Raw genomic sequence first — 27,316 nt, 5'->3', positions numbered from 1 at the left:
TTGGAAACAGAGGCGCTGGACATCACCCGCGTCGCTTTGGTGACTCCCCAGGAGGCTGTCTGCAGTTTCCCTTCCGAGATGAGCGTTCAGCGCCCTGCTGCTCAGGCAGCGAAGCCTGCGGCTGGCCCTCGAGGACCTGGGCACAGAGGACTCAGGCCCCTCCACCAGCCGCTCGGGGACATCCCCGCCGGCGCCCCGGCCAACCCGGCGCTTTCCTGCGGCGACTCCAGCTGCAGAGTCAGGAGTCAGACTGAGTTTTAAATTGACTCAGGCCCTGGTTCAGGCAGGCGGCCAGCCTCCCCGCGCCTCCTGCGCCAAGACAGGTGGCCAGGTTGGAGGCGCGTGGCCAGGTCTCCAGGCGGAGCCGAGGCCTGGGGCGGAGACCAGTCTGCAGGCGGGGAGGGCGGGACGGGCCGCGAGGCGCTGCCGGGGGCGGGGACGCACTGGACGCCCGGCCTGGGTGGGGATCGGCCAGGAGGGGCGAGGCCAGAGGGCGTGCTGAAGGGCCTGGAGGCGTGCTCACAGGGCTGGAAACCCGCGGGAGGGGCGGCCGCTGGCCATAGGCCGCGTCGCGCAGGGCGGGCGGGGCCCGCATCCTAACCTGCCCGTGGACTTTGCCAGTCCCGCTACGCGCCAGGCCGGATCCTAACCAGGCTCTCGCGCAGCCACCAGCCGGGCCTTCGGCGGCCTCTCCTGGCTCCGCGCGCCGGACCACACGCGGGGGACAGCAGAGGCGGCCTTGCAGGGGTTAGGGGGCAGGACTGACGCGGATCCTTGGTTTTCCCAGTCTTCAGCCACCTAAGGCGGGGCTTGCCGCTTGGAATCCGAGAATGAATTACACACGGTTCATCACGGCTGCGAGCGCGGCCAGGAAGCCTTCTGCCATTCGAGTCATGAGTGAGTCACGGCCCTGCTCGCCCACTGGAGGGGACGGTCCCCGCAGAGCTGCTCGGGGCGGCCTGAGCCCGGCTCTGCGCAGGCCTGGCACAGAAGCCGCGCTGGAACGGGCACGAGGGCGGGCCATCAGCAGTAGAGAGAGGGCAGGCCGCTGTGGACACGCTGTGGCCGCTTCCGGGCACAGAGTCGGGGTTCGGCTCAGCGTGCGGGCGCGTGCGGAGCGGGGAGGGCGGGTTCGCGGGACAGAGCGGGGTGCGCGCGGAGCCGGGCAGGGACGGGCCGAGTGGAAGACCGTTTTCTGTTACTGCGGCCCTTGGCTTGTCTGCCTGATCACTCTGCCTTCTTAGATGCACGTGTCTCTTCCTTAGTTCCTCCACCGGTGAGGTCGGTCCACAAAAAAAGGCATCTTCTATGTTTCTTTCGGACTAGCATTCTATCACTAGAAATCGTTACACTTTAAAGTTTTACTGACTTCAATGCAACATGCTGAACCATCTCTGTTTAGGAAAGTCTTCACTGAAAGTGTTTCTTCTTCTCCTCCTTTTTTGTTGTAGCTGAGATACTGGGCAAGTCATCGAAATCTGTCCTCTCCCTGGCGACTGGAGCACCAAACCCCAACACGTTCCCTTTCAAGACCGCGGTTATCACCACAGACAACAAAGAGACCATCCAATTTGATGAAGAGATGATGAAGAGAGCACTGCAGTATTCTCAGAGTGCTGGGTACTGATCAGTAGATAATGTAACCTTGTTGGTTCATTTTCATGAGCAGTATTCTACAGCCGGCTGATAAAGTGACATGTGTGTTTTTTAACTGGGTATTCAGCAGTGAGGAAGGTTTGGGGAAGAGCTTTAGAAGAATAATTAATAGCAGCAATAATACTGAATGCTTAAGACCCCTAGTGACTGCTTCCCAACCTTATACGACTAGGAGAGGGAGAGAAGGCTTTTGAAAGTAGGTACCATTTGAGCTGAGACTGGAATAAAAGAGAGAGAGAGAGACGATAGCTAGGTGAAGAAGCAGGGTAGGAGAAAGGAGGAAAAGGATGACCCAGGAAGCAGCCAGTTTAGGTCCTGGGGAAATTTTTTAATGATTATGTTCCCTTTCTAAACAGGCAGCTATGTAAGCGTGTTGCCCTCAGTTCAGATGTGTTTAATCTCATAAAGGCAACTGGAACACATATTCTGAAGCTTTCCTTAGCTGGTCTTCTTCCAGTGATAAAGGGTAACTTAGAGAGTGTCTATGAATTATACTTTATTAAAGCCTGTTTGTTCTGTGATTGAAGAATAATGCATGTTGGGTGCATAAGAATTGTATTGTATATAATGTATACAGAAGCTTTTCTTTCCATGATGCAAAGAACTTACTGAACCTGCACTTCTAGGTATCCTACAGAAATCTCCCTAAGGGAAACAAAAAATTAATTACGCAGTGAGTGCTCTAACGTAAAAGAAAAAGTACAGGCTTTGGAATGAGAAAGCTGTAGATTCAAATCTCAGCTCTTTTAATCACCAACTGATGAACTTTATGTGGATTTCTTAATCTCTAAGTCTGTTGCCTTGTCTTTTAAGTAAAGATATTAATATTGGCAAAAAGCATTTGAGGACCTTTAAAGTGCCTGCTATAAAGCCACCATTTAGCTCCTGTCTACTATTATTATGACTCTCACTACTGTCAATTTTTAAATGCATTTTATGCTTTAGACTCCCAGAGCTGTTATCCTGGCTGAAACAGTTACAAGTAAAATTGCATAATCCTCCCACCATCCATTATCCACCCAGCCAAGGACAAATGGACATGTGTGTCACATGTGGCAGCCAAGAAGGTCTCTGTAAGGTAAGACTGGAGGGAAAGGCACCCGCGGGAAGAATCAAATACTACGTTCACCCAGACGGCCATCTCTCCCTTAGCCACAGAGCATCGTGTTCTGTGGGTTACGAAGGCTTCCTTGTCTTCACCTAGAATCATAAGTGGAACTTAAAGACATTCACCAACCTGATTTCTCTTAAGCAGAGATCCCACCATCAATGACCCAGAGCTCTGAGTCATTAGGACAAGATTCCTGTTCAGGAAGAACTCAACCCCTACCTGCAGCTTAGTGAGCACTGCTTACTTTCATCTAGCTCAGAGATTCAGGCTACATTTCAGTTATGTTTGTGGTTATGACATTTCAATGCATGACTTTTAAATTCTTCGAGGGTGTATCCTGATACCCCTGAGATGAAACGTCATTCCTTTGTGTGTCTGCTGGTGTCATCGTCTGTGCCGGCTGCCTCTTGTACCGTGACTCCCTCTTGGCTGTGCTTCTCCAGGTCTATGTATATGTCTGTGTCTGTGGCTGATTTCTCCTCTGGGTTACTTTCTCTCTCTCTTTCCCTCTCTCTCTCTCTCTGTCTCTCTGCCTCTCTCCTGGGTTCCAGGGACTCCACAGAGGTAACCACCACTGGGGGGGGGGTCCCCTGACAAAGAGACTGCATATATGGTTCTCTGTTTCATCTATTTTTTTTCTTTTCTTTTTCATGAATAATTAGTCCTGGATAAAGAGGCTCTATATTCAGTCCTCACATCTAGATGAAAGTATGACTCTTGTTTATCTCAAAGCAGAGTAGCTTTCTTGCTCTTCTTTTTTATGTAAATGTGAAAGCTGGTTAGTTTTAATGAATTTTAATTAAATTATTATTACATAATAATGTATTAAAGTAATAAGACTATAATTTTCCTCCCTCTTTTTGGACTTAATTAGGAAAAACAAAAGGATTAGCTGCTGTTTCAGTTTTATCGTTGAAGAGAAATATTTGTGATGCCCCAGACAAGTAGGGAAAAAAAGGACTTCGGTGAATTTCTTTTCTTAGGAAGAAACACTATGTGCCTTTTCTTTTTCCAGAAAGATGCACAAGAAAGTTTCTTCTTTGCCTGTTGCAGCATCAGTCATATCAAAGAGGAAGATAGCACAGATGGCCAAATGCATCAGTAACTCAGTGGCTTATAGCCATGCTTGTTACAGAGGCCTCCTGGGAATCTGGTTTAATATTTCTCCCACTTTGTTCTCCAGGATGGATATTATTTTAGGTGTCCCTGTCTCAGATAATAAACAGCCCTCCCTCCTCATTTAGGATATTTGACTATCTCATGTCCCCTAACTGACATGGGAAATGTATGTAATGAGGTTTTCATCTGATCCATGGATGATACACAAGCCACCCAGTGATCTGTTTGGTCCTAGGAGGTCCTGTAAATCCTGAACCAATGAACTTGTCAGAGGAAGATACTGTTTGTCATAAAACGCCAAAAGCTCCGAAGGAAAAGTAAATGGAACATCCTAGTCCAAATTGGAAAAAAATGTCACATCTTCTGTCTCAATGGATAATGGCCGTGCTGTCTGTCAAGAGATCCAGTTTGTTAAAATGATAGGGAGGAGAGGCTTGACCTGGGGATTGTGAAATGTCACAAGTTGGGAAAGGATTATTCTCTGACTCATGTAAGATTTACTCAGAATGGACCCCTCTGATTTAGGCTGGAAAAATCTCTTGTGTGGCTCTACTGATGTCACGAGGCATCATATTGTCCTCAAGATCCCCCGAGATTTGTGGACCTTGTCTTCCCTGACCTCTGAGTCTCCTTTAGCCTTGCTGAGCCCCCCTCCTTTCTGGAATGCTCCCCTTCCTCCTTGCCCTGCCCCCCTTGCCGTGTCCATTATGCATGGGAGCCCCGTGAGGCTGGGCGCCCACACCTGCTTCCCCTTCACACACACACCTTCGCTGGGCATCGCACCCAGGCGGTCACGTCCATTGCCATTAACTCCAGGCTCCCTGCACATCCACACAGCCAGCCCCCCACCTGATCCAGCCTGGGATGGACCAAAGCACGCTCACCTGCTCCTCCCTCAGAACAGACAGCGTTGGGGGTATTTTTCAGTCAGTGGCACCCCTCCCACCACCTCCCCACCTGCACAGCCAGAAATCCAGGGGTCCCTCCTGACACCTCTCCTTCCTCGCGCCCCCTCAGTCCACAGTTACGTCTGCTGGTTCTGATTTCCTAAATGCCGCGCAGTTCTCCCCAGCCCCGCCATCATCACCCCATCCAGACCACCCTTACCTTTCCCAAGGACTGCAGCAAAAAACCTCCCAAATGAGCCTAAAAACTTCCCAGACTCCACCTGTACTCTCATTCCTTTTTTTTTTTTTAATTTATTTATTTATGGCTGTGTTGGGTCTTCGTTTCTGTGCGAGGGCTTTCTCTAGTTGCGGCGAGCGGGGGCCACTCACTGTCGCGGCCTCTCTTGTTGCGGAGCACAGGCTCCAGACACTCAGGCTCAGTAGTTGTGGCTCATGGGCCCAGTTGCTCTGCGGCATGTGGGATCTTCCCAGACCAGGGCTTGAACCCGTGTCCCCTGCCTTGGCAGGCAGACTCTCAACCACTGCGCCACCAGGGAAGCCCTCTCATTCCTTTTTGATACCTTGAGTTTGCAGCCAGAATGACTTTCTCAAATGCCTGTCTGGTCACCTGACTCCCTGGTCCCGCCCTCTACTTAAAATTCTCACTGGGCTCACTTGGCCCAAAGGCCTCCCTGGGACGCTCTCTGCCCACTTCCCTCTGACCTCCTTCCACTCTCCTCTTCACACTCCACCTCAAGCCACAGGATTCTTTCAGTTTCTCAAACTGTGTACGTATTGTCACCCCCTCCTCCTACTCATCACTTCCTCAGGGAAGCCTTCCCTGATTGCTCTAAGTTCCCTGAGTGCCCAAGTCCTCCTACAATGAGCACTTAGAGCATTGGCATCTATACGTAATAGCGCCTATCACCGATTTTACATATGCATTTATCTGAGTCGTTATTTGATTAGAATCTAGCTTTCAGTGGGCTAGCACCTCTATGAGGGTAAAAACCATCCCGCTATACTCATCAGTTTACCTCCATAGGTCCTGGCTTAGAGCAAAGATTTTTAAATTATTCAAAGAAGGAATACATGAAGTTTAGGAGCCAAACCAGTTATATATATATATATTTTTTAAACCTAGAACGGAGGTTTGCAAACTGTGGCTTGAGAGCCAAGCCAGCCCTTGTCTGATTCTGTAAGTAGAGTTTTATTGGAACTCAGTCACACCATCGGCTGACGTATTGTCTACGGCTGCTTTCTCACCTTGAGGCAGAGAGGAGTAGTTGCAATGGAGACACCGGGGCTCACAAAATACGTCCCATCTGGCATTTACAGAAAACTTGCCAACTCCTTCTCTAGAATCCTAGTGAGCCCAAACCAAAAAAAAAGAGGGGGGGTGGTGGCTTCTAAGACTGGAAACCAAACTAACCAAGCTAACCTATGCTTCTTTTGTTAGGTATTTGAAATGATCGTTAATCCTGGAGATAATATCCTCGTAAATGAACCTATTTACTCAGGAACAATTCATGCTGTGAGTACACATTTCTACAAAAGGCCACTCTCTTTCTTATAACAAATAAGAAGAAACCACTGCACCTTGAGAATTATCTGCCCACTGAAACATAAAATAGCATCTTTCTTCTTAAACAGGAGAATCATTAATATATGCAAAATATGTGAAATGTACCCTCTGCTTTATACATTTCTTCTTACAAAGTCTAAATGTAGGGGTGCTAAAATTGGGTTGTGCAAAATCATGTCCAGATTTCTTAATATTTCACCTGAAATGTGACTTAATTTACAAAGACTTTTTTCACTACCATCTATATTACCACACGCCTAAGGATGATCATATGTCAATGGAGAATAACTGTACAGTAACATGGTATGATTAGGACTTTCCTCTCCAGTGTTAATTAATGGGACTCTGATATCCAGAACGAGGAGTCGGATCACCTGCTCTGCTGTGCCCTGGTCAGAACACACCACTGTCGGGGGCACAATACTTTTGGGTCGATGTGAATACAGACTGGAGCACAGTCGGAGAAAAGCGACCAGAGTGAACAAACAAATGGAAATAATACCATAGGTTGAATTGTTTTAGGAACTATGCTCTTTTCTGCAGAAAGAGAAGAGTCCACGGGGGCATGAGAATTGTCCTCAAGTACATTAAAGCTAGCCACGTGACAGAGGAGTTAGATTTGTCTGTGCATGTCCTCAGGTTCATACAACTGGAATCAAAGGATGGAAACTACAGGAAAACAGTTTCAACTCAATGTAACAACTGTCTAACCATCAGCCTTACCAGCTCTCTGAGGAGTAGAGCACTGCCCATCACTGCAGGGGCTCAAAGAAAGAAGCCAGACACAAAAGGACAAATATTGTATGATTCCACTTGTACTAAATATCAAAAATAGGCAAATTCATAGAGACAGAAAGTTGATGAGAGGTTACCAGGGCCTGGGGGAGGGGGAAATGGGGAGTTGTTGCTTAATGACTACAGGGTTTCTGTTTGGAGTGATGAAAAGATTTTGGAAATTGATAGTGAGAGATGCACACATTATGAACGTAATTAATGCCACTAAATCCCACACGTTAAAATGGCAGAGTTTTTGTTATATATATTTTACCACAATTTTAAAAACTAAAGTAAAATAATGGCCTTAATCACTGGATACTAATTATTCATTATTTTCCTAAACTCCAAAGATGTAAGATTACACAATGCCTGTAAATGTAAAACTTGTGTCTATGTAAATAGCACGATGCACACACGTTTTCACACGCCCAAACAGAAACCAATGCCACACTGTGAGGGAATATAATGACGGTCCATGTGTGTTTATCTCATGGCCCAATATCAACTCGTTTTATTCATGTTGATGTGTTTTTAAAGTCTAAGACCTTTTAAATTTGCCATAAGTAGGGTCTGGATTATTCTCAGTGCATAAGTCTACATTTGACTACTAATATATGTGTTTGCATTTTTTTTCTGAGAACTTCACTCAATTATTGGGTTTTTTTTCTTAATTTTTACTGAAATATAGTTTATTTACAATGTCATGTTAGTTTCAGGTATACAGCAATGTGATTCAGATATATATATATATCTGTTCTTTTTCACATTCTTTTGCATGATAGGTTATTACAAGATATTGAGTATATACTTCCCTGTGCTATACAGTAGGAACTTGCTGTTTATTTATTTTATATATTGTAGTATGTATATGTTAATCCCAAACTCCTAATTTATCCCTCCCCACCTTTCCCCTTTAGTAACCATGAGTTTGTTTTCTATGTCTGTGAGTCTGTTTGTTTTGTAAATAAGTTCATTTGTATCCTTGTCTTAGACTCCACATATAAGTGCTATCATATGATGTTTGTCTTTCTCTGACTTACTTCACTTAGTATGATAATCTCTAGGTCCATCCATATTGCTGCAAATGGCATTATTTCATTCTTTTTTATGTCTGAGTAATATTCCATTGTATATATGTACCATATTTTCTTTATCCATTCATCTGTTGATGGACATTTTAAGTTGCTTCCATGTCTTGACTATTGTCAATAGTGCTGCTATGAACATTAGGATGCATGTATCTTTTTGAATTATACTTTTCTCCATATATATGCCCAGGAGTGGGATCACTGGATCATATGGTAGCTCTACTTTTAGTCTTTTAAGGAACCTCCATACTGTTCTCCATAGTGGCTGCACCAATTTACATTCCCACGAACAATGTCAGAGGCCCATTTCTCCACACCCTCTCCAGCATTTATTATTTGTAGACTTTCTGATGATGGGCATTCTGACTCATTTGAGGTGGTACCTCATTGCAGTTTTCATTTGCATTTCTCTAATAATTATGGATGTTGAACATCTTGTCATGTGCCTGTTGGCCATCTGTATGTCTTCTCTGGAGAAATGTCTACTTCAGTCTTCTGTCCATTTTTTGATTGGGTTGTTTATTTTTTGCTTTTTTGTTTTTTGATATTGAGCTGTATGAGCTGTTTGTATACTTTGGAAATTAATCCCTCGTCGGTTGCATTGTTTGCAAATATTTTCTCCCAGTCTGTAGGTTGTCTTTTCATTTTGTTGATGGTTTCCTTTGCTTGTTATTAATAAGTCCCAATTTTTTCTTTATGAACATACAACACAAAAATACAAGACTTTTATAAAACTGTGTCTATAAGCAAGGCCACTACTTTCAACTTCAGCCTCTGCAACTGGTACAGTATTGAAATACTTCCACATGCCTTGATGAGCCACTGCCATTATGCTCCGTGGCTCCCCTGGCCGTCTCCTAAGACCACCCTGAACCCCCCATGGTACAGAGCCAATGCTGGCCTGGCACGGGGCCTACAGGATGTATCTGCAGTGCCCACGCTACACCACTTGTCCAGTATGTGGAATATCACCTCTGCTTATAACTATTTTACGTATTAGCATCACAGATGCTTTATATGATTAATTTACTTTGTAAAAAAATTCCTTAATAAACTCCCACTTTATGAAGCAGCTCTAACCATAATTATAAAGATGATACAGTCAGAAGAGGCTGGGTTCTGCTGTGGAATAGCTGACTCCTTATCTCACTGGCCTATGGCTGCAAAGTCCTGTCTTTCTCTCACACGCTGTGTCCACGGTCAGGCCCCCGAGCTCTGTGCCAGGCCATCTTCATCCCAGGCCCCAGAGTGACAGAAGCAGCGTCATCCGGACCGCTGCCAGTCTTAGAGCAGAGGGGACAGGGAACGAGAGACACAAGCTGGGATTTAAAGCTTCTGCTTGGAAGGAACACCCATCACTTCTGCACGCAATTTATTGACCAAAGCCAAGACCCCTGGCCAAGCCTGACATATATGAGCAGGGAAGTCTACCCTTCCTCTAGGAATTGACAGGGGATATTTTTGAACCATAATGGAAGCTTAACTGGGGCAACAATGGAATCAGAAAATACAACCTCAGCCCTTGGGTGTAGGGCTGAGTGCAGGTTTGTGTTTAAGGGTATAAACGGTAACATTTTCGTTACTGTAAGAGCCAGTGACTAGGATATTTTGTACCATGTCTGAGTCTTGGCTTTTCTTTCCTCCTGTCCTCCACAGGTGCAGCCTCTGGGCTGCAACATGATTAACATTTCCAGTGATGAACACGGGATTATTCCAGACTCCCTCAGAGAAATACTTTCCAGATGGAAACCAGAAGATTCAAAGAACCCCGAGAAAAACACCCCCAAATTTCTTTATACTGTCCCAAATGGCAACAACCCTGCCGGGAACTCATTAACAACTAACCGCAAAAAGGAAATCTATGAGGTATTTTCAAAGAATGGGTTCCGTGGCTGTGCTCTTGTTTCTTTCTGACCCTTTAGAAGAGTGCTCTGCAAGTTCCTTCTCTGATTAGCCTCTCGCTCTCAAGGAAGATGATTTTTAATAAAAGGGTCCCCATGAATTTAAGGAAACTATTATGCTCTTGCTGACTATGAGGTTTTCCTTTCCCTTTAATTGATATTTTGGTTGAAAGAGATGTTATGGTTGGTGTAGTGTTAAACTCACCTCTTCCTCCCCTCTCTTCCTTCTGTCTTCCCCTCATCCCCACCTCCAATCCATCCCGTGGCTCCCACCACCAACGTTATCCAAACCCACCGTCCCCTCGGCCGCCCACCCTCCCGGACCCTGTGACTGCCCCCCTCCTCACAGCTCCTCCCCCGGCTCGTGGCGTCCTTCCTGTTCCAGTGTAGATCTACAAGCCCTTCTCCAGCTGCTTCCCCGCACTTAAAAGAAGATGAGAGTCCTTCACCTGCCACGCACGGTGATGCGACCTGGGCCTTGGTTCTCAGGCTAGGGTCTCCCACATCCTTCTTGTTGCAGCTACACAGCCTTCCTTCCGTCCCTTACACACCTATGCCTTCTACAAACGTCTATCCCTTAAACATGCCAAGTATTTTCTCACCCCCAGGGCCTCTGCCCCTGGTCCCTGAGTCTAAAATCTTCTCCCCCGTCATCTGCACACCTGAGCCTTCCTGCCAGCCTGAGCTCTCCTGGAGCTTCCGTGTCACTCTCTCTCTCTCAAACATGACCCTCTTTAACCTTCCGCCCAGCCCTCAAAGCCTCCCTCCTATTCGTCCTCTGTTCACTATCCACTGGCGCATGTTCGTTCTGTCTTTCCCACCAGAACGTAAGTTCCCTGAGGACAGAGCTTTCAGGGCTGGTTCCTGTCTTCATCCTGCTCCTAGGACAGGGAGCCCTCAGTAGCTTCTTGGGTGAATGAATGAATGAGTACAAAGAACTATGATTCCAAGTGATTTTCATCTTCGAGCGATCTGAAGCGATAAATATGCTCCTTTAACTTTTTCAGCTCGCAAGAAAATATGACTTCCTCATCATAGAAGACGATCCTTACTATTTTATGCAGTTCAACAAGGTAAGTGCCGTGTCAACTCAGCCCACAATCAGTAGATAAGTGGCTGTAGGTTACTGCGCTGATTTGAGTTTAGCCGGGCTGCTGAGTATTTTCAGCTCTGGTATTACTGCTCTTTCCAGAAATCCCTTACCTTTAGAACAGTGGCTGGCTCTCTGTGCCAGGCACGTGGAGGGTCGAGTGAGTCAAGGGTGAGGGTCGTCTGGACTCCAAATCCAGATCGTGGCTCCTTCGACATCAGACCAGGGTTATGCAGTGGGCATCTCCTTGGGTGTCAACCTCGGTCTCTCAGGGGTGGCTGATGGGCCGAGGACTTGGGAGCTGTGCCCAGGCTGAAGGAGAAGGAGGGCCGCGCTCAGTCAGTGAGGTGGCGGTGGGCAGAGGAGGGGCGTTCCTAGCATCACGCTGCCCACTCGCCATCCCTGTCACTTAGGGCCGGGGACTTACCTGCAGAATGATGGACTTTTAGACCCCTTCCCACTACATACGTACACCACTGTGGACGAGCATGGTTTCCTAGGAGACAACAGTAGTGGTACACACTCCCAATGCCCAATTCCTCAAAATCCAACACTGTATTTGCTCTCAGGGCTGCACTGAGCAAACACAGGGACTCAGTCCCCACTTGATATCTACGGAGAAGAAACAGAACTCTTGGCTTTTTATCTAGTTGGCCTGAATACCATGTCTGCCTGCCGCCCACCTTCAACACGACCATGGCCCCCTTTCTCGTTGGCATTTACCTGTGAAGTAAATATGGAAGTTTCAGCATTGCACACCGACTACACTGCTCGTCTTCATTTGCACCTTTTTTGTGTTTCTAGTTGGTCTAAGGGTCAGCGTTCTCTTCCTAAACAGCCCTCAATGCTGATGGCCCTCTTCGTTTTGGTCTTTTCCAAACTACTTTTTCTTGAATCCTTCCTCGAAATCTGTTCACCCAGGATCTCAAGCCTTGGGACAAGGAGGTTCTGTGTGAGGTTTCCCTAAACTCACGGGAGTGGCATCGTGAGCAAGTGAGAGGACGTGTGTGTGTGTGTTTGGCAGAAAAGCCGTGAAGATCGGCAGATACGAATAGAAGAACATGCATCTCTGGTTCTTACTCCATCTCAAAGGGCTGAGATGAAGACAAGAAAAAGGATGTTTGTCCTACTGTTCTCCAAATCCATTCCTCCCCACTCTCTGCACAAAGTAGGGATACGGTCTCTAACAGACTTCCCAAACCAACAGTATTTTTCTTCCATTTCCAGCCCTGGGCACCGACTTTTCTCTCCATGGACGTTGATGGGCGTGTCATCCGAGCTGACTCCTTTTCCAAAGTCCTGTCCTCTGGGTAAGGCCCTGGCTGTGCCTTCAGGCTGCATCTACAGGCGACAGAGGCTGCACCTCAGCATCTTTTAGTGCAAACACTTCTTCTCATTTAAGATGCTTGTATTCCCCATTTGACTGACTATTAATACCAGGCTTTTCTCCCAATCTGTCCCCTGTGGTCAAAGATACTTGGCCATTAAATTATAGCTGTAGGGGGACTGGTCAGGTTTTTGGTTACATCTACGAAAGAGCACATTTAGAAATACATAGTCTATTTTAAGTGTACAATTAAGTTTAAATGTGTATTTTAAATAAGTAGTTTTATTAGAATGTGTTAACTGTCTGTGTTTGTCCCCAGGTCACAAAATTCTCCCCTATGAAATCACTAACATGGTATTAATTGTTAATGCAGGGTTGGTATTGTGCCTTTTCTCTCTTTGTGCAGGTTGCGAATAGGGTTTATAACTGGTCCAAAGCCCCTGATCGAGAGAATTGTTTTACACATACAAGTTTCAACAATGCATCCCAGCACTTTTGCCCAGGTACGGACAACTTAGGAAATAGGAATTTTTTTGAATCAGATCATAAAACAAAAGAGATGTTGGCAAATAAGACTGAGTGAACATGGCAGGGAGAGAAATCACTGATTGCATCTCTAGTTCCAGTTAGGAGACCACACACAGCAGATGTTTGCTCTAAAAGGCAAAAGAGATTTGAATGGACCTGGTGCTGTTTCACAGTGTAGACCAAGCTCCTTGAAGGTCAGAGATCTTATTCATCTGTGCCCTGGCATCTAGCTCAGGAATCCCATAAAAACTGTGTTGGACTCGACAGGACGGAAGAGGTTTGGTGAAGTAACACACCGTTAGCTTCGTTGTCCTGGAATCTGAGAGCAAGGGTTCCAGTCCCGCGTGGTGGCCCGACGTCTGCCTTCACTGCCCATGTGCTAAGCTCCCTACAAACAGCGGCTGGAATGTATTTTAATTAAATACAGTAAAATTATTTGTGGCGAATGTATAAATTTCTTCACAAGCTTTGAGAAATGATTGGACCCATCCCTAAGGCAATCTTGAGAACCAACGATAAGGACAGGACTGCTACCTAAGAACTCAAAAGGTGTAGTTTATGTAGAATGGACATTTCTTTGACATTATACACTCCACAAAGTGCACGTGTCCCCGCGTTTTATCAAGTTGGGGACTTTTTCCATATTTTCTGTATCTGTTATCAATCAAATTTCACTATCCATTTACAACATTTAGAACTTCCATTTTGGATAGAAAATCTCTGAATATATTGTATAACTTCATGTATCGACTGTATGTGTTTTTGGGGAGGTTTATTGGTTTGTTTTTTTGTCAATTTATCTCTTTATTTTTATCATAACATTTGTTCAATTTCTGGAACTAATTTTTTTTTTAAACATCTTATTGGAGTATACTTGCTTTACAATGTTGTGTTACTTTCTGCTGTACAGCAGAGTGAATCGGCTATATGCATACGTATATCCCCATACCCCCTTCCTCTTGCATCTCCCTCCCACCCTCCCTATCCCACCCCTCTAGGTGGACACAAAGCACCAAGCTGATCTCCCTGGCCTATGCGGCTGCTTCCCACTAGCTATCTGTTTTACATTTGGTAGTGTATATATGTCCATGCCACTCTCTCACTTCGTCCCAGCTTACCCTTCCCCCTCCCTGTGTCCTCATGTCCATTCTCTACGTCTGCATCTTTACTCCTGTCCTGCCCCTAGGTTTTTCAGAACTTTTTTTTTTTTTTAGATTCCATATGTATGCGTTAGCATACAGTATTTGTTTTTCTCTTTCTGACTTACTTCACTCTATATGACAGACTCTAGGTCCACCCACCTCACTACAAATAACTCAATTTCATTTCTTTTCATGGCAAAGTAATATTCCATTGTATATATGTGCCACATCTTCTTTATCCATTCATCTGTCGATGGACACTTAGGTTGCTTCCATGTCCTGGCTATTGTAAATAGACCTGCAATGAACATTGTGGTACATGTCTTTTTGAATTATGGTTTTCTCAGGGTATATGCCCAGTAGTGGGATTGCTGGGTCATATGGTAGTTCTATTTTTAGTTTTTTAAGGAAACTCCATACTGTTCTCCATAGTGGCTGTATCAATTTACATTCCCACCAACAGTGCAAGAGGGTTCCCTTTTCTCCACACCCTCTCCAGCAGTTATTGTTCGTAGATTTTTTGATGATGGCCATTCTGACCGGTGTGAGGTGATACCTCATTATAGTTTTGATTTGCATTTCTCTAATGGTTAGTGATGCTGAGCATCCTTTCATGTATTTGTTGGCAATCTGTATATCTTATTTGGAGAACTGTGTATTTAGATCTTCTGCCCATTTTTGGATTGGGTTGTTTGTTTTTTATTTTGATATTGAGCTGCATTAGCTGCTTGTATATTTTGGAGATTAATCCTTTCTCAGTTTCTTCGTTTGCAAATATTTTCTCCCATTCTGAGGGTTGTCTTTTTGTCTTGTTTATGGTTTCCTTTGCTGTGCAAAATCTTTAAGTTTCATTAGGTCCTATTTGTTTATTTTTGTTTTTATTTCCATTTCTCTAGGAGGTGGGTCAAAAAGGATCTTGCTGTGATTTATGTCAAACAGTGTTCTTCCTATGTTTTCCTCTAAGAGTTTTATAGTGTCTGGCCTTACATTTAGGTCTTTAATCCATTTTGAGTTTATTTTTGTATATGGTGTTAGGAAGTGTTCTAATTTCATTCTTTTACATGTAGCTGTCCAGTTTTCCCAGCACCACTTATTGAAGAGGCTGCCTTTTCTCCACTGTATATGCTTGCCTCCTTTGTCAAAGATAAGGTGACCATATGTGCGTGGGTTTATCTCTGGGCTTTCTATCCTGTTCCATTGATCTATATTTCTGTTTTTGTGCCAGTACCATACTGTATTGATTACTGTAGCTTTGTAGTATAGTCTGAAGTCAGGGAGCCTGGTTCCTCCAGCTCTGTTTTTCTTTCTCAAATTGCTTTGGCTATTCGGGGTCTTTTGTGTTTCCATACACATTGTGAAATTTTTTGTTCTAGTTCTGTGAAAAATGCCATTGGTAGTTTGATAGGGATTGCGTTGAATCTGTAGATTGCTTTAGGTAGTATAGTCATTTTCACAATGTTGGTTCTTCCAATCCAAGAACATGGTATATCTCTCCATCTGTTTGTATCATCTTTAATTTCTTTCATCAGTGTCTTATAGCTTTCTGCATACAGGTCTTTTGTCTCCTTAGGTAGGTTTATTCCTAACAGTGTAAATTGGAGTGTTTCTTTAATTTCTCTTTGATTTTTCATCATTAGTGCATAGGAATGCAAGAAATTTCTGTGCATTAATTTTGTATCCTGCTACTTTACCAAATTCATTGATTAGCTCTAGTAGTTTTTTGGTAGCATCTTTAGGATTCTCTGTGTATAGTATCATGTCATCTGCAAACAGTCACAGCTTTACTTCTTCTTTTCCAATTTGGATTCTTTTTATTTCTTTTTCTTCTCTGCTTGCTGTGGCTAAAACTTCCAAAACTATGCTGAATAACAGTGGTGAGAGTGGGCATCCTTGTATTGTTCCTGATTTTAGAGGAAATGGTTTCAGTTTTTCACCATTGAGAATGATGTTGGCTGTGGGTTTGTCATACATGGCCTTTATTATGTTGAGGTAAGTTCCCTCTATGCCTACTTTCTGGAGAGTTTTTATCATAAATTGGTGTTGAATTTTGTCAAAAGCTTTTTCTGCACCTATTGAGATGATCATATGGTTTTTATCCTTCAGTTTGTTAATATGGTGTATCACGTTGATTGATTTGCGTGTATTGAAGAATCCTTGCATTCCTGGGATAAATCCCACTTGATCATGGTGTATGATCCTTTTAATGTGCTGTTGCGTTCTATTTGCTAGTATTTTGTTGAGGATTTTTACATCTATGTTCATCAGTGATATTGGTCTGTAGTTTTCTTTTTTTGTGACATCTTTGTCTGGTTTTGGTATCAGGGTGATGGTGGCCTCGTAGAATGAGTTTGGGAGCGTTCTTCCCTCTGCTGTATTTTGGAAGAGTTTGAGAAGGATAGGTGTTAGCTCCTCTCTAAATGTTTGAAAGAATTCGCCTGTGAAGCCATATGGTCCTGGTCTTTTGTTTGTTGGAAAATTTTTAATCACAGTTTCAATTTCAGTGCTTGTGATTGGTCTGTTTATATTTTCTATTTCTTCCTGGTTCAGTCTTGGAAGGTGGTGCTTTTCTAAGAATTTGTCCATTTCTTCCAGGTTGTCCATTTTATTGGCATATAGTTGCTTATAGTAATCTCTCATGATCCTTTGTATTTCTGCCGTGTCAGTTGTTACTTCTCCTTTTTCATTTCTAATTCTGTTGATTTGAGTCTTCTCCCTTTTTTTCTTGATGAGTGTGTCTAGTGGTTTATCAATTTTTTTTATCTTCTCAAAGAACAAGCTTTTAGTTTTATTGATCTTTGCTATTGTTTTCTTCTTGTTTATTTGAGATTTTTCTTGTTTCTTGAGGTGTGATTGAACTTAGTATGATTTTAGGCAGCCTCTCTGCTAATGGGAGGGGTTGTGCTCCTGTCTTACTAGTTGTTTGGCATGGGGCGTCCAGCACTAGAGCTTGCTGGCCATTGGGTAGAGGTGGGTCTTAGCATTGAGACAGAGATCTCTGGGAGAGGTCTTGCCGATTGATATTATGTGCAGCCTGGAGGTCTCTGGTGGTCCAATGACCTGAACTTGGCTCTCCCACCTCAGAGGCTCAGGCCTGACACCAGGCCGGAGCACCAAGACCCTGTCAGCCGCACACCTTAGGGAAGCCTTCAGCCAAACAGAAACATGGCGAATGGAGCACACGCCTGTAGAAACCCTCTACGACTGTATGTGTTTTATATTTAGAGACCATCCAGGGCGGCAGTTGTTGGGTGGATCTCAGGCTGCACAGTCTGATTTAAGTCCAGGCTCTTTGAGGAGCAGTGACCTCAGGAAATTTAACTTCACCTCGTGCCTCAGTCTCTTCCTCAGTAGATTAGAAATGACCTGCCTAATAAGGGTATTACGAAGATCAACTTAGCTGAAATACGTTCATATGGTACAGCAGTTTCCGGCACATAGGAAGGACCATATAAATATTTGTTATTTTTACTATTATTCTTGTCATTGTTAATAATCAACCTTATTATAAATCGCTAGCTCTACAAAGCTTGGTGCAGCTTGTAGCATCCTCTGAGGGTGGCTTGCACATGATCAAGAGTGGTTTGCTTTTACGTTTGGGCAAAAAGCACATTTCAGAGGATGAATGATGACCTTATTACTGTCTCATCCCTTTTAGCTCCTGGTATCACAGCTTCTGTACCAATGGGGAGAAGAGGGCTTCCTGGCTCATGTAGACAGGTATTGTATTTTAGGTTCCATACTTTATATAGAAATGGACTTCAGTCTATTAATTTTCATTTTTGAATTATTCCAAAATAATGGAAAAACCACAATGGTAAAAAGTTTACCACCCAACAGGTCAAATAAATATGCTTCTATTCCCTCATCAAGAATTCAACATTTTCATCAAGATAGAAAACAGATTCTTACAGACTGGACTTCAGAGCCTTTTAATTTCTGCAATCAATGTACTAAACACACCTTTTTGTTTTATTGTTCTTTTAGGGTTATTGATTTCTATAGAAAGCAAAGGGATGCATTATTGGCAGCTGCAGACAAGTGGTTAAGTGGTGAGTGGAACTTATATCCTGTCCTGGGATGAACCGTAGCCCTTATATGAGTGAGTGATACACACCACAGAGTACTGTTAATAACCCTGGGGAAGGAAACAGGGTCCAGGAGTATTCTTGTCAAGAAAATGTTACCTTATAAATAATCTCAGAAGTAACAGCACAAACCCTGGCACAATTCTACGCATTTCTACTATACTTGACTGCTGCAAAGAATCTGTGGTTTAAAGAAAAATGGCTAATTAGTCTAATACCAGCAATAATCTACTTAAAGCTAAATAATATCTGTACTCAAAAGGTTTTCAAAATTTTGCTCCAAATAGAAAAGGAATTATGACATAACATATTCCTTTTCTAACTAGACTCTATAAAGACAAAATAGTACAATAGTACAAACTAAGTACACTCTAAGGTGGATTTCTCATTACAGATGATTTGTCTTTTAATCATTAACCTCATTAATCATTAGTATTTCTATTGCTAATTTGATTTCAGAATGCTTTAGATTTTATTTTCTATTAAGGAAGAAAGTAAAGTGAATTACCTGGCTTTAATTACACCACTGAAAATGCCTTTTGTAGGAATAATAGTAAATACAAAGTATTCACTTCTTATTTCCCTCATATCTTGTTCCCTATGTAGTCCTGGTAAAAACACAATCACTATCTTTTTGATAAGAGTACTATTCTACCACTTCCTATAGTGAAGTTGAAAAAAAGGTTTTAATCAACATCAAGGTTTTTTTTTTTAAAGGTAATAATCAAAATCAAAATAACTCTTTTTCCTTCTTGGTTTCTCTATCCTTATATTCAATGAAATATAAAGCCTACAAATACACCAGGAATTCCTGAATTTTAAGTACTTCTTAATTACATTGCGATAAAAACTTCAATTCATTGGAGTTCTGAACGATTATGTAAATGATAGGATTTATTGAAACACTAGAAGGCTCTAGAAAGAGTTGAGGAATCCTCTTCTAAAATTGAAAGAGCCACGTTTGGCTTAGGGACAGTTCTAAGAAAGGGAGGTGGGCATGGCACTGGATTTCCTGCACTGCCCTGAGACCCACTAAAATCAGAAATATACACGAGTCCCCTCTCTCCCTTTCAAACCCTCCCCTCACTTTTAAAAATAAAACTCAGAACACCAATTTTCAGGACTCCTAAAACTATATTTTTTAAAAATGCTATCACCAAAGGAACTTTTTTGGAAATACTAGTTGACAGTTACTGCAATTTGTCATTTCAGCGATATAGTTGACATCATCAAAAATGGTCTCGGGAAATATTTCTTCTCTTCTTTTGTTTGTAGGTTTGGCAGAATGGCATGTTCCTACTGCTGGAATGTTTTTATGGGTTAAAATTAAGGGCCTTCATGATGTAAGAAAACTGATCGAAGAGAAAGCCTTTAAGAAAGAGGTAAAACAGGAAGAAAATCTATATTTTTTCTTTAAAGTAATATCTTAATAAAAATGGTGAGAGATGTTTATCACTGCCCGCCAACCCAAGGCATAATGTTTGCCTACCAGATACATTATCTCCTTACTAAGATCATAATAGATTTTGGGTTACAGAATTAGTCTCCTGGTCTAAACTAGGGGAAATACAGTCATTCAGCTCAGCTACTGATTAGCTTAGTGGCTAAGAGCACACTCTCTGGAGTCACGTCCTTGGGTGTGAATCCCAGCTCCCGCCCTGCCCTGATATGTGGCACTGGATGAGTTGCCCTTCCTGAGTTTCATCTGGAAAATGCAGATAATAAGAATCCCTCCCTCTTAGGGCTGCTATGATGAAAGCAGTCAATATGGATAAAGCACTTAGACTAATACCTGCCTGGCATATAGTAAATGCTTGATAAATATAAGCCATTAGTATTTACAATAGAAGGATTTTTTTTTGCTGATTATGAAAGTAAAGCATACTCATGATAGCATTATAGTTCATTAAAGCAGAATGAAAAATTTTTAAATAGCCCATAATTTTACCACCCAGATTTTATGACCACTTGCGATACATTTTCTTGAAGAGGTTGTATCCATCTAGTATTTTGGCTATGAAATTATTTTTTTATTAAAGTATAGTTGATTTACAATATTACATTAGTTTCAGGTATATACCATAGTGAGTCAGTATTTTTAAAGATTAGACTCCATTTAAAGTTATTATAAAATATTGGCTGTATTCCCTGTGCTGTATAATAAATCCTGTATCTTCTTTATTTTATACATAATAGTTTGTACCTCTTAATCCTCTACCCCTATCTTGTCCTTCCTCCCTTCCCTCTTCCCACTGATAACAACTAGCTTGTTCTGTATTATATGTGAGCCTGTTTCTTTTTGTTGTATTTATTCATTTTATTTTTTTAGATTTTGCATATAAGTGATAACATGTTATTTCTCTTTTTCTGACCTGTTTCACGAGGCATAATACCCCTCAAGTCCATTCATGTCACAAATGGCAGGACTTCTTTCTTTTTTATGGCTGAGTAGTATTCCATTGAGTGTGTGTGTGTGTGTGTGTGTGTGTGTGTGTGTGTGTGTGTGTATACACACATACCACATCTTCTTTATCCATTCATCTGTTGATGGACACTTAGGTTGTTTCTATATCTTGGCTATTATAAATAATGCTGAAATGCATATTGGGGTACATGTATCTGTTCAAATTAGTGTTTTCTTTTTTCCGGATATACACCCAGGAGTGGATTGCTGGATCATATGGTAGCTCTATTTTTAGATTTTTAGGAACCTCAATATTGTTTTCAAAAATGGCTGCACCAATTTGCACTCCCACCAACAGTGGAGGAGGGTTCCCTATTCTCCACATCCTCGCCAACACTTGTTATTTGTGTTCTTTTTGTTAATAGCTATATTTACAGGTGTGAGGTGATATCTCATTGTGGTTTTGATTTGCATTTCCCTGTTGATTAGTGATGTTTAGCATCTTTTCATGTAACTGTTGTTCATCTGCATTTCTTCTCTGGAAAAACATCTATTCAGGTCTTCTGCCCATTTTTTAGTCTGGGGTTTTTTTTTTTTAATAATGCTCTGCAATTATGTTACATGATTAAAATTACACAGAAAAGTTTATATACTGTTTTTTTCACTTAAAATTAGCCCGCAAGGATTTCTTCTAGGTTTTTTTTCCTCCTTTTGTACTTAAATCATAAGTCTACTTAGATTTCATTCAGAGGCACTAATTAAGCTGAGACATCTAAATATGCTTCTGTGTAGCTTTCCAATTTACAAAATCAATCAACCGTTCTCCATTAATTAATTCCTTTATCATGTTCGTCACTCTTTTGTAAACACCAAGTTCTGTTTCTAGTATCACTTTTGTCTTGAGGCAGTGAGTACAAAGAACAGATCGTGTTGTTGTTGGCAAACTCCTGTGCTAGAGCATAAGAGACAGTCTAGAGGTCAGAGCTGGGAACTGGCTGCCTGGACCCGAGAGCCAATCCACTCCCCTGGGAAAGTCACTCATTCCCTGTAATCATCGTACTTGACCGCAGGACTCATGCTTTATGAATTGTTTTAATGCTAATAACAGCACATAGAAAGTGCTTAATAAATACTTAAATGACTTAACTCATCTAAGTGCATTTTAGTACAATAAATCAATTTTATTACTTTTTTTTTTTTGCTTTCTTATCAATGCCATTATTCTCCAGCACATTTGATGAGTGGCTGTTTGTGTGTATCCCTGAACTAGGAGCTAAGGATACAGACTTCATATTTATTGTCATTTTTTTTTCAGTCCCTTTCTTTTATTCCATATACCCTGTTGCACGTACCTTTACCTTTTCTAAGTAATCTCTATCACTGCTGCCTTAGCCCAAATTTTGGTTATCTTGCAAGGAGATTACTACCATCCCCTCCTTCTCTACAGAAACTTGCTTCTGGCACATCCCTAAACTGTTCCACAATATTGGCAGAAATGATGGTTTTCATTTCATTGTTAATCAGGACAAAAAAAACAAACAAACAAACTCATCTTCTGCCTTGAAATTTTCTCCCCAGAATGCCCCCACATCATTTCATTCCCAGCTCATCTAACTTCAACAACCAGGGGCCAGATTTACACCATGAAAAAACAAGCAGTTTCTTAAAATTCTGAATGTCATGATTTTACTAGACAACAATCTCAAAGACTTAACACAACCCAGCTTAGTTCTGACTCACTCACAGTTTTCAAAAAAGGGGTCTATGACCTCCTCTCCTCCTGCCGTGAGTCAGAGACCCGGGTTCCATTTTACTTTCATTGATCTTTTCTATTGTCTTCTTAGTCTCTATTTATTTCTGCTCTGATCTTTATGATTTCTTTCCTTCTACTAACTATGGGTTTGGTTTCTTCTTCTTTCTCTAGTTGCTTTAGGTGTAAGGTTAGGTTGTTTATTTGAGATTTTTTATTTCCCGAGGTACGACTGTATTACTATAAACTTCCCTCTTAGAACTAATTTTGCTGCATCCCATAGGTTTTGGATCATCATGTTTTCATTTTCATTTATCTCTAGGTATTTTTTTATTTTCTCTTTAATTTCTTCCGTGATTCATTGGTTGTTTAGTAGCATATTGTTTAGCCTCCACATGTTTGTATTTTTTGCAGTTTTTTTCAATATCCACAAATCAATCTGTGTGACACACCACGTTAACAAATTGAAGAATAAAAACCATATGATCATCTCAATAGAGACAAAAAAGCTTTTGATAAAATTCAACATCCATTTATGATAAAAACTCTCCAGAAAGTGGGTATAGAGGGAACACGCCTTAACATAATAATGGCTATATATGAAAAACCCACAGCTAACATCATACTCAACAGTGAAAATCTGAAAGTATTTCCTCTAAGATCGGGAGCAAGACAAGGATGCCCACACTCACCACTTTTATTCAACAAAGTTTTGGAAGACCTAGACACAGCAATCAGAGAAGAAAAAGAAATAAAAGGAATCCAAATTGAAAAAGAAGAAGTAAAACTGTCACTGTTTGCAGATGAGATGATACTATACATAGAAAATCCTAAAGATACTACCAGAAAACTACTAGAGCTCATCAATGAATTCAGTAAAGTTGAATGATACAAAATAAATACAAAGAAATGTGTTGCATTTCTATACACTAACAACAAAAGATCAGAAAGAGAAATTAAGGGGAAAATCCCATTTACCATCACATCTAAAAGAATAAAATACCTAGGAATAAACCTACCTAAAAAGGCAAAAGACCTGTAATTGGAAACCTATAAAATGCTGATGAAAGAAATTGAAGACAACACAAACAGATGGAAAGATACACCATGTTCTTGGATTGGAAGAATCAATATTGTCAAAATGACTTTACTATCCAAGGCCAATTACAAGTTCAGTGAAATCCCTATCAAATTACCAAGGTCATTTTTCACAGAACTAGAACAAATAATTTTAAAATTTGTATGGAAACACAGAAGTCCCCTAACAGCCAAAGCAGTCTTGAGAAAGAAGAATGGAGCTGGAGGAGTCACATTCCCTGACTTCAGACTACACTACAAAGCTGCAGTAATCCAAACAGTATTGTAGTGGCACAAAAACAGAAATATATATCAATGGAACAGTATAGAGAGCCCAGAAATAAACCCACGCACCTATGGTCAATTAATCTATGACAAAGGAGCAAGAATATACCATGGAGAAAAGACAGTCTCTACAATAAATGATGCTAGGAAAACAGTACAGCTACATGCCAAAGAATTAAATTAGAACATTCTCGAAGATCATATACAACAATAAACTCAAAATGGTTTACAGACCTAAATGTAAGACTGGATATTATAAAACTCCTAGAGTAAAACAGGCAGAACACTCTTTGACATAAATCACAGCAATGTCATTTTTGCTCTGTCTCCTAGAGTAATGGAAATAAAAACAAAAATAAATAAATGGGACCTAATTAAACTTAAAAGCTTTTGCACAGCAAATGAAACCATAAAGAAAACAAAAAGGCAACCTACGGAATAGGAACAAATATTTGCAAGTGATGTGACAGACAAAGGATTAATTTCCAAAGTATAGAAACAGCTCATACAGTTCAATATAAAAAACACACACACACACACACACACACACACACAAATAACCCAATCCAAAATTGGGCAGAAGACCTAAAAAGACATTTCTCCAAAGAAGATATATAGATGGTCAACAGGCACATGAAAGGATGCTCAATATCGCTAATTATTAGAGCAAAGCAAATCAAAACTACAATGAGATATCACCTCATACCAGACAGAATGCCCATCATCAAAAAGTCTACAAATAATAAATGCTGGAGAGGGTGTGGAGAAAAGGGAACCCTCGTACACTGTTGGTGGGAATTTAAATTGGTGCAACCAGTATGGAGGTTCATTAAGAAACTAAAAATAGAGTTACCATATGATCCAGGGATCCCACTCCTGGGAATATATATATGGAGAAAGGTATAATTCAAAAAGATAAATGCACCCCAATGTTCCATTGCAGCACTATTTATAATAGCCAAGACATGGAAGCAACCTAAATGTTCATCGAAAAATGAATAAATAAAGAAGATGCGGTACATATACCCAATGGAATATTATTCAGCCATAGACAAAGAATGAAATAATACCATTTGCAGCAACATGGATAGACCTAAAGATTATCACACAAAGTGAAGTCAGACAGAAAAAAAAAACAAACATCATATGATATCACTATATGTGGAATCTAAAAAAATTATACAAATGAACTTATTGATAAAATGGAAATAAACCCATAGACATAGAAAACAAACTTATGGTTACCAAAGGGGAAAGGGGGGAAGGGATATATTAGGAGCTTGGGATTAACATATATACACTACTATGTATAACATAGGTAACCAACAAGATCCTACTGTATAGCACAGGGAACTATACTCAATATTTTATAATAACCTATAAGGGAAAAGAATATGAAAAAGAAAAGATAGAGAGATAGATATACATATACATATACTCATATGTATAACTGAATCACTATTCTGTATACCCAAAACTAATACAACATTGTAAATCAGCTACAGTTTAACTTAAAAAAATGAAATAAAATAAAATATTTTTTAAAATGATATTTCATTGTTTGGATTTATTTTACTTTTCTAGTTATGTTAAACATTTATTCATGTTTATTACCATTTCTATTTCTTGAATAAGCTGTCCTTGTCCATTGTAAAGTTTTTCCTCTGTTTCTGTGCATTCTTTATAATATATGGAGAAGAGGTAGAATTGCTGTATTTATTGTAAACACTGGTTTCTATGCTTTTAGTTTTATTGTACGACATGCAGTAATTTTATATAAATTGATTTTTCTCTTGTGATTTCTTTCATTGCTTTTTAAGTTTAAAAGTCATCCTCCACTCTGAGCTTAGATTCACCTATATTTCCTTTTAGTTTTCTTTAATGGTACATCACGTGTTTTCCATAAACTCTCTTAGATATTCATGCTTCCTGGATACAACTTCTACCTTGATAGTTCGGCTCCTTGCCCCTACTTCAGAGCATCCTTCTCTTTAGCTTCTCCAGAGCAGATGGACATGGTGAGTACAATATTCTCTTTAGAGTAAAACTAGATATCCATTTATTTTTTGTGTTCATTTTGGGAGTTACAACATAATTTGATATCTTCTTGGGTTTCTGCAAAATGGGTATTAGTTGGAAAGTCACAAACTACCATTCAAAGAAGTTGCCAGACTTCTATAGACAAATGATGTGACCAAATTGGAGTTGAATTTTATTGCTTTCATGAATACATGTCAGACCTGCTCAACAGTGTTGGCAAATTATCAACACGTTAAAAAGAGAACCTCTTTCACTCCCTCATGGAATTAACATGAGCCATAGTACAAATTCATGAAGCCATCCATCTCTATCTCTTGAGGAAGGGTCAAATAGAATAATATTAATGATTAGAGTTAAGTAATTGCTTAATCACAAAGTCCAGCTTTAACCAGGATTACAGGAAACCAAGGAAGCAAGTTCCTAAGAACTGTGTGTCAGGAACCCACAGAAGAGCCATAAACTGAAGAGTCCAGTAAGTGTAAGAAGACTGTATACTTATCCTTGGAGATGGGTTGTCTCCGGGTGTGTTCTTGATTGACTTGCTTTCTCATGTCATTAAATATGCTTTTCATAAGTTATATATGCGTAGAGATGGACAACTGAAACTATACAGAAGGCACGTGCAGGTGAGAGAGTATATGAAAAAAATAATTCGTGTTCTGGGAGAAAATGATGATCTTGAGGAAATAAGGATTTGAAAATTTTCCTGGGACTCTGATATGCTTCCGTCTACATATATTAGTGGACATGACGGCCTCTGACCCAGATAAAACTGAGGTTAATCCTGACCTTTCACTGTCTGATCTCAACCTAAAATGGATACTCTTTGTTTGAATTTCTAAAGTTATGACAGACTTCTCCTAAACAGCATCCTAATTTTATTAATTCTTCTCTCTGTTCGCTTTTAGGCCTTCCAGGGATTAGCCCAACTTATAAAGGAATCTTTATGAAGAAATCGAACTCTTCATAGCACTCACGGTTTTCAGATAAATTATTTCTATGTTTTACCAGGAAGAAATGATTGTTGGTGTCAGACTTACAGATTGGGTTTCACCAAACACATCATATCTGTAGTAATTTAACTAGACAACTTTTAAAGTGACCTTGAACGCATCAGATTGCCAAAATATATTTATAATCCACCTATACATGTTGATAAATTTTCAACCCACAAAAAAATTTTTTTATCCTGGATTTTATTGTAAAGATTTTTGTAGTTGCTTTATCATTTCCCATAAATTTTCTTTGAAAATAACATTTTTAGAGTAAATTATTTGTAAGCAAACAATCATGTTCAAAATGGTATGTAATGTGAACTTTTCCTATTTTGAAGAAAATGTAATGAGAGCTTGTTGCAAAAATTGTTAGAATTTGACTGTTATACATAATTTTTAGTAACAGTATCACAGACATTATGTTATGGCACAGAAATCCATTTAAAATAAAATTCTGAATCTAAACATA

At 40.8% G+C, this 27,316-nt stretch overlaps 1 protein-coding gene and 1 long non-coding RNA gene across 2 annotated transcripts in view; one reads left to right on the top strand and one right to left on the bottom strand.

The window, feature by feature from the left end:
• LOC309633380 overlaps positions 1–27,316 on the bottom strand; it is a 463,676-nt gene that overhangs the window by 367,158 nt on the left and 69,202 nt on the right. The window contains exon 5 of the long non-coding RNA XR_014247481.1: positions 11,328–11,526. This is a non-coding gene — a long non-coding RNA (uncharacterized lncRNA). The remainder of the gene's footprint in view (positions 1–11,327; positions 11,527–27,316) is intronic.
• AADAT (aminoadipate aminotransferase) lies at positions 508–27,316 on the top strand. The gene is made up of 13 exons (XM_082402137.1): positions 508–897; positions 1,452–1,620; positions 2,602–2,734; positions 6,233–6,307; positions 9,880–10,089; positions 11,132–11,197; positions 12,442–12,524; positions 12,948–13,044; positions 17,867–17,928; positions 18,196–18,260; positions 19,572–19,678; positions 25,729–25,830; positions 26,761–27,316. Exons 1-13 carry the CDS (start codon positions 831–833, stop codon positions 26,800–26,802), a joined length of 1,278 nt encoding a protein of 425 aa, XP_082258263.1. The 5' UTR covers positions 508–830; the 3' UTR covers positions 26,803–27,316.

Source organism: Balaenoptera borealis, assembly GCF_965194805.1.
Source record: "Balaenoptera borealis genome assembly, chromosome: 8".
NCBI lineage: Eukaryota > Metazoa > Chordata > Mammalia > Artiodactyla > Balaenopteridae > Balaenoptera > Balaenoptera borealis.
This window is presented reverse-complemented; position numbering and strand designations above follow the sequence as displayed.

Excerpts from the sequence above, each read along its gene's own strand:
- AADAT (XM_082402137.1), top strand. The coding sequence starts at position 831 with ATGAATTACACACGGTTCATCACGGCTGCGAGCGCGGCCAGGAAGCCT. Across the intron at positions 13,045-17,866 it reads ATCCCAGCACTTTTGCCCAG|CTCCTGGTATCACAGCTTCT; the intron begins GTACGGACAACT and ends CATCCCTTTTAG. Across the intron at positions 17,929-18,195 it reads TTCCTGGCTCATGTAGACAG|GGTTATTGATTTCTATAGAA; the intron begins GTATTGTATTTT and ends TTGTTCTTTTAG.